Source organism: Centruroides sculpturatus, unplaced genomic scaffold (genome assembly GCF_000671375.1).
Source record: "Centruroides sculpturatus isolate CEXI.00-Female unplaced genomic scaffold, Cexi_2.0 scaffold127, whole genome shotgun sequence".
NCBI lineage: Eukaryota > Metazoa > Arthropoda > Arachnida > Scorpiones > Buthidae > Centruroides > Centruroides sculpturatus.
Genome location: NW_019385000.1, coordinates 819,269 through 829,683, shown reverse-complemented (window position 1 = coordinate 829,683; position 10,415 = coordinate 819,269). Strand labels below are relative to the sequence as shown.

Sequence of the window (10,415 nt, the reverse complement as noted above, 5' to 3'; positions counted from 1 at the left end):
GCGTTGAATTTTCGTCGATGTTAAGCCTAACGAAGACTATTGTATCGTTAAAAATTATTTTTTTATTTTGTACAAACAAAATAAATTTATTGAAAAATATAAAAACAATAAAAAATTATACTTCAGATGTTAATTTAGTATCAAAAACGTAAAATATTTGAGTAGCCCGAGAAATAGCCGAAGATTGCAGCGCCACAGCACTAGCGAAAATTTAAATTTGCCGACTGGAATGCTTTCGGATAACGGACGTTTCGGATAACCAGCTTTCGGATAAACGACGCTCTACTGTAGATAAATTCATTTATTTGATAAAACGCAATTATTTGGTTTATTTGAGTGTCTGATTAATAAAAAGCGACAAAACACCACTTTAAAGTGCATTTTTATTCAACTAATATATTTATAAGTGATATGTAGCCCCAAAAGTAGCCAAAGCGCCAAATGATATTGTTTTTACGTTAAACTAAAAAAAGTAGCCACATTTGGCGCAATGTAGCCAAATCTTGCAACGCTGGAAGAAATACTAAATAAAGCTGGAGTTTTGACTCAAAGGATTATAGAGCCAAATTCGCAAAAAGAAGAGAAAGGACAAAGGATAAAGTGGAAAATTAAGACTCAATATTTGCCTAACAGAAGAACTATTTAACCTTTCTGACTACTTTTTATCTTTTGTCCTTTCCCTCCTTTTCTCAAATTTGGGTCTATAATCCTTTGAGTCACAACTCCAGCTTTATTTAGTAATCCTTCCTCATTCACACATCTCCAAGTACTGTACATGAAAATATTTCATTTCCACTCAAAACTAAAATATGAATAAAGGTTTAAGGCTTTGTGAAACTTCATTTCTGAGTTTATGCCGTTGAAATAAATAAATAATAAAAAATTAAAACATTTGTCAGTTTTGTTTACACCTTTATTGGGCCACATTGGAACTTGCCTTGGGCCGCATGCGGCCCGCGGGCCGCGGGTTGGACACCCCTGTACTAGATGGTTAAATAACAATTGTTAGCATTAAAATTAGAAATTGAAAAGAAACTAAAGTTTGGACTTATTAAATCTTTAAACTTCTTTGAACTCCAAAAAATCAAATGAGATCTAAAGTAGAATAATTTTTTTGAATCTATATTCTTTAAACTCTCAAAGTATCAGTGACATTAAGATGTAATTGTTACTTGAAAGAATTCCTCCTGTTAACCTAAATATTAGTGTTTTCTTTTTCTAGTATTTTTAATTATTTTCAATGAAATTAATGAGTTGTTTATTAAGACTCATTTATAATTCCTTACATTATTTTTAATAAGGAAGTTAAGGTTTTTTATTTATTTTATTAAGACTTCATATGAAACCATTTAATCAAGATTACATATCTTGTATGTTTCTTTTTTATCTATTACACAATTTACTTGAAAGTAATGAAATGATTATTGCAATATGTAGATAAATACTATTTTTGTTTTAAACAGAAAACTTCTACAGACATACAGATTCTATAAATCACAATTCTAATATATTATGAATAATAGTAATAGCTAGTTTTGAACATGCATAGATAAGTGTGTATATTGAATATAATCCTTCCTCTCACTATTAAACACAAGCTTTTCTCTGGAAGTTCTTAAACTTTTTCAATAATCAAACTTCTAGAATCATTCAAGTTAGATCTGGATTTACTAAAAGAGAACTCTTATGTTGAATCATGTATCTATGACTCCATTTTAAATAGGCTCTTGTGTAATAGAACAAATATGTACTGCAGTATATTCTGCATAGAAATATTTCAAATAAAATATATATTTGATCCAAAATCTCAAAATAATTATCACATTTTCTTATATTTTGAAAGATTTGTCTCAATTTATCCTTCTGATTCCTAATAGTTTTGGCAAGATATTGATTGTCATCCAGCAATGTAACCTCTAGATGAAAACAAATTTGCATGTGGATAGCTTTCCATAGTCTGATGTTACAAGTTGAGCTAAGCTATTTGTTATATCCTTTAAGTTGTACCAGTGTTTTCCTGTACATTAAAGATAACATTATTTACTAGAATTCAATATGATCTTGTGAAGAAAGACTCACTTAAACTACAGTAACTCATGCTACATTCCTAATTTACAATACTGTAATCTAAATATATAAAATTACTTGCCCTGACTGTCTGACTGAGTCACTGATTGATTCATTATTGCCCAGAGCAAACCATTGAACCTAAAGAGGAAATTTGGTACACAGTTAGGGTATGTCATGAAAATGCACACTAAGAAGGGATTTTTTGAAATTCCCCTGCAGGGGGGAGAGGGAGAGCATTAATGCTTAACTTGAAGAATGGTTTTTGAAATTGATTCCCATACTTTCTCTTAAATTGATAACATTTCAGACAGTTATAAATATTTTTATATATTTTGATTTTTTAACCAAATGTTTGAACCGTTTTAAATTCAAATTTGTTATTGCATATTGGTTTGATTATAGAACGATTGTAAACATTCCATCGTTCCATCAGAAAATTGATCAAATTGAAAATAGTTTGTTTGATTCTCGGCAATTCTCATCGTTCTCAGCAATAGGTGTTATATAACAATTATTATGGTTGTTGAAATACTGAATATAAATGGGGTGTGCTTTTGCAAGCACAACCCATTTATATTCAGCAGGTGAAATCGCAGGTAACAGCTAGTAATAAAATATATTAAGATTTACTAAAACATTCTGGTTGCATTTTACTGGATTTAAATATAAATAATTACACAAAAGTATATATACATAAAGATCAGTGGTGTGCCGTTATTAGAAGCAATGGATGTGCTGCTTCCCTTGTATTTTCTAAAAAATAAATACATATTAATTTTAATTATACGAAAATAATCGCACAATATTTTATTATAACCGCATTATATATCTTATTACAAATTTCTATACTACACGTGGAAAAAAAGATAAGATTGCTATTGTATATTCGAATATTAGTGGCGGAGTGGAAGCACTGTATTGTCAGCATCTAAAAAGCCAGATTTGTGCATGCGCTTTACAAAGCATCAACCTCACCCGGTTTAGCCGGTGGAAGCCTAGGACCTTGGGTGGCTGCTACACATATAACGTATCCAATTCTATCCAGGACCGGTTCTGGGCTGTCAGCCGCCCTCACCCGATTACGTCAATCACGAGTAGATTTATAACTTAACCCAACCGATAAGAATTTACCTGTATGTTTTTATGATAGTTTTCTGTATAGTTGACGGGAGTTTTAAAAAAAATCCGTTAAAATATTTGATATATTTATTCCACTCTCTGATTTTATATTACTTGTGGATTTCGACGTTAAACTGGTGATATTACGATTTCGTATGTCCCATCTTTAAGGGGATGTATACAAGAATTGTACATGTAAACATGTACAATTCTTGTATAATGTTAAAAAATTAACTGTTACTTTGGTAGCATCATTTACAACTAAATTTAATGAATGAGAGAGATGCACGAGGTACAGAAAAAGCTCTTGAATTTATTTTTCTTAAATTTACAATTTATATATCCGTTTGTCATAAAAATTTGTCTTTCCACTTTTTCCCGAGACTATGAATATTCGAGTACAAAGTAACCGGTTTCGACTTATTTCTACTTAAGAAGTAGTTAAATAATTAAGCAATTGGGGACATAAACAAAAACCTGATGAAAGATCCGAAATTTTACTTAAACAAAAGCCTAACCGAACCAATCCCTAGCCAAGTACAGTGGGACCGATTTCTTTGAAATATTAGATGTAATAAAGACAGACATTTTTCCAGTTCAACGAGAGTGACCAAAAAGTTGTAAATTTTGGAAATTTCCGTGGACAACACCTGGTCCTAAAACCAATTAGTTATAAAACAATCTATTAAGTTTAACATATTTAGACTTTTATGGCTATGGTGAGAAATGTTTAAAATTTACAAGAACCTTGTCGCGTCTTTTGAGGTATATTAGTGATGCGACAAAAGAGGCATTTGAAATTGACCGGTGTCGGCACCCTCAGGATTTGGCAGCCCGCATGCATGTACACACCGCACACCTAGCATGACCATCTCTGATTCCACTCATAGGGAGCTATTTGACAAAGTGGTTAAGATTTAAAGAGTAAACAATATTTTATGTTATTTTTATGTACATTTCTTTACAAAGCTATATTTAATTCTAATTTTCTTTAAACGTATATTCATACAATTGAAGAATGTTTTGTACCATGTATTTATATCCACCATACATTTTATTTCACCAAGTAAGTTTTTATAATTTTATTTTTAATTTTAGCCCTTATATTGTGGTTAGCGATTCAGAATGTTATTGCGATATTGAAAATTTATTTTTAAAAAGTTTTGGCTCAAAATCATATAATGAAAAAGAAAACATTATTAAGAGAAAGGCTAATGCCTAAGTTAAATATAAATGCTTCAATAAAAAAATTTGTTCGACATTTTCACGATAAAATGGCTCTATAAATGCATAAAAATGCAAAAATTGTTTTGTTGGCTTGCCTACTATTTTCAAATGAAATTAGTGTGTGGAATAAGAATGGCTTTGACAATTTAGCTGGCAAAAGACACGAAAAATCGTCTCTTTGTTTTTTTTTTTTTTTTTTTTTTGAATCAATTTGGAAATTAAAGCAGAATAGAATTTAACATTAGTAAATAATATAAAATAAATATTGAAAATTATAACGAGATAGTTACAGTTAATCGATATAATATGTTTAAATAAATAGATGTTATATGTTTTTATCAAAGCAAGAATTGGCAATATATTGGATCTAATAACAGAGGTAATTATATTGAACTTGTTTATTTATTAAGTATGTCAGATAAATAATCTATTAAAAATACATTTAAAGAATTTAAAGAAACTGATTGCCCCTGGAAGTCGGCTTTTTATAGAAACACCGCTTCCCTATCATCAAATGTCACGGCACACCACTGATAAAGATAGATAAACTTGTGCAAAGTTTTGTACTAGAATTTTTATAAGTTGCAGTGTGCTTTAAGTATGATTTTATTTTGACATTTTTAATGATGTCATTTCATTTACTATTAACTTGAATACTTCAGATAGATTTACATCAAAATTTCCACATTCTCTTTACATTTCTGTTTATATACATCCATTTCTTTACGGAGGATCTGAATTTTATCTTTATTAATTATTCATTTTATTCTCTATTAAATAAACTACAGTTCCTCATAGAAGTATATTTGGAGCTATTTATGATTCTATATACTTTGGTTCTTTAAAACCTTATTCTGCTTAACTAATAGTTACAAAATTCTATAAAGAACTTTTTAATTGAAAAATTATTTACTTCAATAAATATTTCCTTCAAAATATGAACATCCGTTAATCCAATTTCTTAATTAAGGCTAAATGATATGCTGGATTATATCAGACTATAATATGGCTACTATAATATATAGATACTATTTAAATAGTATCTATACACAGTATATTATAGCTCAATATAATCCTGCAGATTGTCTGGCCTTAAAAATTCCTTTGTTTGTGTTGCATCTTGTCAAAGTATTATAATCAATAACTTAGTTTATCCTTAACTGATTCCTGTCTTTTACTTTTTAAAATAACATCAAAACAACTTAGTTTTACTTTCCATATGTATCTTAGAATAATAAATTAACACTTATTTGTGATGTTTAATTATAGAACTATATAATAATAATAATAATAATAATAATAATAGATTGTTCCAAAAATAATTTTGTTTTTTTTATGGGGGAAAACAAAAAAGTTTTCTTATAATATAATATATAAATATTTTATTAATTATATATTGACCATTTTGGTCCAATACCTTTTGCAATTTTTCTGGTAGTAGCATGATTCCATGCTCCATAAAGTTTTGATCTTTGTTTATAAAAAAACTGATCCAAGTGATTTTTGACATCCTCATTTGAAGTAAATGTTTTACTGTTTAAAAAATTTTGTAAAAACTGGAACAACTAATAATCCGAGGGTGTCAGATCTGGCAAATATGGTAGATGTGGTAGCACATCCCATCCAAGCTGTAACAGCTTCTGGTGAGTTACCAAACTTGTGTGAAGTCTGGCATTATCATGGTGAAACACTATACCTTTTCTGTTGATCAATTCTGGCCTTTACTGTTTGATGGTTTCACTCAATTTATTCAGTTGACAGCAGTACACTTCCAAATCTGTTGTGGAATTGTCTGGTAGAAGCTCGAAAAACCCAATTCTCTTAAAATCCCAGCAAACAGAGATCATCACTTTTTATGAATATCACCTTTCAAAGTGGTATGAGCCGGCTCATCTCTTCTACTCCACGATCGCTTGTGTTCAACATTGTTATAAACAATCCATTTTTCTTCACCAGTTATGATATGCTTGAAAAATGAATAATTTTCTTGACGTTTAAGAAGCAAATCACAGATGTCAATGCGATAGAGCAAATCTCTTTAGGAACATGTGGAACCCATTTATTGAACTTTGAAACAAAACAGTCATTTCAAGTGATCATAAATGGTTGAATTCAACAAATTTAATCTCGGCAATTTCTCATTGGTATTCGGTGGTTTACTTCAATCAACACCTTTTTTTATTTAGTCTCCATCAGCTTCAACTGGCCTTCCAGAACATGGTGCATCTTTAATATCAAAATTGCCAGAACAAAATTTTTCACAATTTTTGTTTGATTCAAAATAAGCCTTCAAATGTTGAAATGTCAGCTTTCCAAATATATAATGACAATATGGTTTAGAATGAATTTGGTGGGTAAAAATACAACTACTCCCTCTGGTGGTAAAAAATGAAATTACTTTTCAAATAACCCAATAGTAGAGACTAGGATTTTAAGTAACCTAAGCAAAGAATCAAGGCATAACTGGCTAATTGGATTAGTACTTCATTATACATTAACTGATGTAGTCAATACATACTATAGGTCAGGCGTGGCCAAACTTTTATCCCTTAGCGGCTACTTTTTTGGTAAAATATAGTCTGCGGGCAACTATGAATATGGGCAAACACTTTTAGAATTTTTATATGCTCATGCGTTAACATTCATTTGCATCAAATGTTAACATACATTTGCTTTGGGGCGTTAACATTCATTTGCATTCATTGGGATAAATACAAACAGTATGGGTACGCTGCACAGACAGTCTATTATTGTAAGAATAAATTATTGAATTAAGATTTTTAAACATTAATTTAAGTGAAAGCAAATTGTTCAACTTTAGCTTCGCGGGCTACTTTCAAAACCTTTGCGGTCGACCGCGGTCTACGTGTTGGCCATCCCCGCTACAGGTACTGTACTATAGCTAATTTGATATCGTGTGGGTTAAGTGACACAATTTCAACACTTTTTTTTATTTTGAGTCCGTGCGTATGCTAAGACTGACACTTTGTGTGTGTGTGTGTGTGTATTGATGTGATATTCCATCTCCTCCCACATGTTATGTAATGTATCCCTGTAATAGAGGACATAACATGGATGTGCTACTTTGATTCAGTGATTGAATTTAGCAACAGGGTTGGGTGAGTAAAGACAAGTCACTGAGAATGTCAGTAATGTGGATCACTGCCAGGAGACTATTTACATTCCTGACAATTTTGTGTGTGATGAAAATTAAAAACTTTAAAGAGGTTACATGTACTGATAGATGATCATATTGTGATCATGTGGCACGACTCAATTAACATGTGAAATTGAATGATCTTTTTTCAATAATCCTATAATTATTGCACTTTATATAGTACTGCTGTTACCTGTGGCTTTTGCAATCAAATCCCATTTATATTCAGTATTTCAACAACCATAGTAATTGTTATATAACACCTACTGCTGAGAATGATGAGAATTGCCAAGAATCGAACGAACTATTTTCAATTTGATCACTTTTCTGGAACGTTTACAATCGTTCTATAATCGAACCAATATGCAATAACAAATTCGAATTTAAAACGGTTTGAACATTTTAAATCGAAATAGATAAAAATATTTATAACAATGTCTGAAATGCTATCAATTTAATACACCTAAGTACTCGATGAAGACTAAATCCTTTCCCTCTCCTGGGAAAATTTCGAAAAATCCCTTCTTAGTGTGCATTGCCATGGCATACCCTACTAGAATGCAGATAAAAACAAAAAATTGCATCTAAAATAGTACAGTAGAAGCCGTTGTTCCGGTTAAGCCTTAATGCTCTTCCTCTCCCCCCGCGGGGGAATTTCGAAAAATCCCTTCTTAGTGTGCGTTTCCATGATGTACCCTAACTGTACCAAATTTCACCTCTTTAGGTTCAGCGGTTTGCTCTGGGCGATGATGAATCAGTGAGTCATTCAGTCAGTCAGGACAAGCAATTTTATGTATATAGATTTAACTGCATAACTAAATAGTTAAAATGTATTTTTAATGTAATGTTTTTATATGAAAAATTCTTTATTCTCTTTTGATGATGATGATCATGATTATTCTTATTTCAGAGGAAGAGCAAGTCTCTCGATTTTACGTCAGAAAAGAGTTACTGTGAGCAGCGTGGGAAAATATTATCGTGATTATGTTGCCATTCAAGGTCTCAGTAAATATTTTCTTGATAATACTAATATCACTAGTGTGAAACTTTTGAGAGATCACGAGTGCATTACTGAAAATGAAGATTGTCATGAGAAATTGCTTTGGCAAGTAGAGGGAGTGAGAACAACTCAAAGGTGGGATACTAAGGAAGTGTTTGAAGAAAATCTTTCATTTGTAACACCTAATGTAATATTGGCAATGGGAAACTCTGATCTGCCTAATAAACTTGGAGTACCGGGAGAGGGTTTTCCTTTTGTTCTTCATTCTCTGGCTCAGCTAGAAAATTTAATTCGTTGTGGAGCATTAGCTGCGTCCTCTCGAGATCTGCTTGTAGTCGGTGCTGGACTAAGTGCCGCGGATGCAATAATTGCAGCTCGTTTTCATGGAATTTCTGTCATTCACGTCTTCAGAAGATCCGTAGATGATCCTCAGTTAATTTTCAATAAACTTCCAACAAACATGTATCCAGAGTATCACAAAGTACACCAGATGATGCACGACACAAACGGAGAACTGTATGAAGGTTACAAGGCGTATTCTGAACACACCATCCAGAAAATTCTTTCAGATGGTTGTGTAGTCTTGTCATCCCGCGGTCAGGTGGACAAAATCTCTACGGTTTGTGTTTCGTACGTACTAGTGTTGATTGGAATGCATTCAGATCTTTCCATTCTTCCTTTTGACGAAACAACTCTCGGAATTCATCAGAACAAGCCTCTAGATTCCAGAACAAATCCTATCAATATTGATTTGATTTCGCACGAAAGTACAACATATCCAGGAATATATGCTTTGGGGCCGCTAGTAGGAGACAATTTTGTCCGTTTTGTACAAGGTGGAGCTCTAGCCATTACGAATAGTATATATCACAAGAGATTAAAAAGTTCTTAAAATTTTAAAGAGTTTGTACATATTTTTAATTGTTAAATATTTGCGATGCTCTGTACATTTTTGTTAATAGTGTTTCTATTTAAGAATAATTCCTCTTTGCATTCAATCTCTTGTAATTAAAATGTACATATTTTTATATTGTGTAGACAAATTTGTCTTCAAATTCAATAGAATTTCATGAAAGATCTGCTCTATTGGTTTTGACTCTTACCAGTATTATTTATCATTTATATTAAATGTGAATTATTTAGAAACTTGCATACTACAATTTATAGTTTTCTGATCTTTTTTATAAAAAACAGTATAATGTATATCAATTGATTATTGTAAATTTGTGATAAGAAAGTTTGTTAATATGTAAAATTAGCTCACTTAACCTTTTTTAAGCATAGAATACAAGACTGTTATATACTTTTGATATGTTTAAATTTGATAAAGTAAAAAATTACATTACAGATGGATACTAGTCTATCTTCATTGCATGCCATGTCCAATCACCAGGAACAACTATTTTCCATTGCAGACACAACCTTTCTTTAGAGGCTATGTCTCTGCACAAATATATAAAACAGTTTGCATATTTGTGCAGAGGCAACATTTTCTTACTTTATTAAATTATAATTCTGCCAACCCTTTTTACAAAAAACTGTTTAAATTTGTTTTATCCTTGTCAAGTGAATAAATATGTATTTTACTATTGCAATTTATAAAATTGTTTTTGATGTTTAAAATGATGACTGTCATCACTTAAATACAGAGGACATTTTTCAACATAGTTTATTTAAAAAACAATATTTTTTTGTGTATTCCATAATACCCTTAAAGATACAATAAAAGTTTGATTTTATAAAATCATTCTATAATTGGCTGAGTAACTTCAAAGTATTATTTGAATGTCTATCATGTTTGTTTAACATGTTTAATATTGAAGTATTTGAATGTGTCACGTA

The 10,415-nt window shown here is 30.9% G+C and overlaps 1 protein-coding gene across 6 annotated transcripts in view; it reads left to right on the top strand.

Annotated features, from left to right (window-relative positions):
• The window catches only part of LOC111633196 (oxidative stress-induced growth inhibitor 1-like), a 28,102-nt gene extending 18,028 nt beyond the window's left edge, over window positions 1–10,074 (top strand). For all 6 annotated transcript variants that reach the window (XM_023377722.1, XM_023377725.1, XM_023377721.1 and 3 more), the window contains one exon: window positions 8,484–10,074. In XM_023377722.1, the coding sequence (XP_023233490.1) occupies window positions 8,484–9,465 (982 nt within the window). In that variant the 3' untranslated portion in view covers window positions 9,466–10,074. The remainder of the gene's footprint in view (window positions 1–8,483) is intronic.
• Window positions 10,075–10,415: the final 341 nt, after the last annotated feature.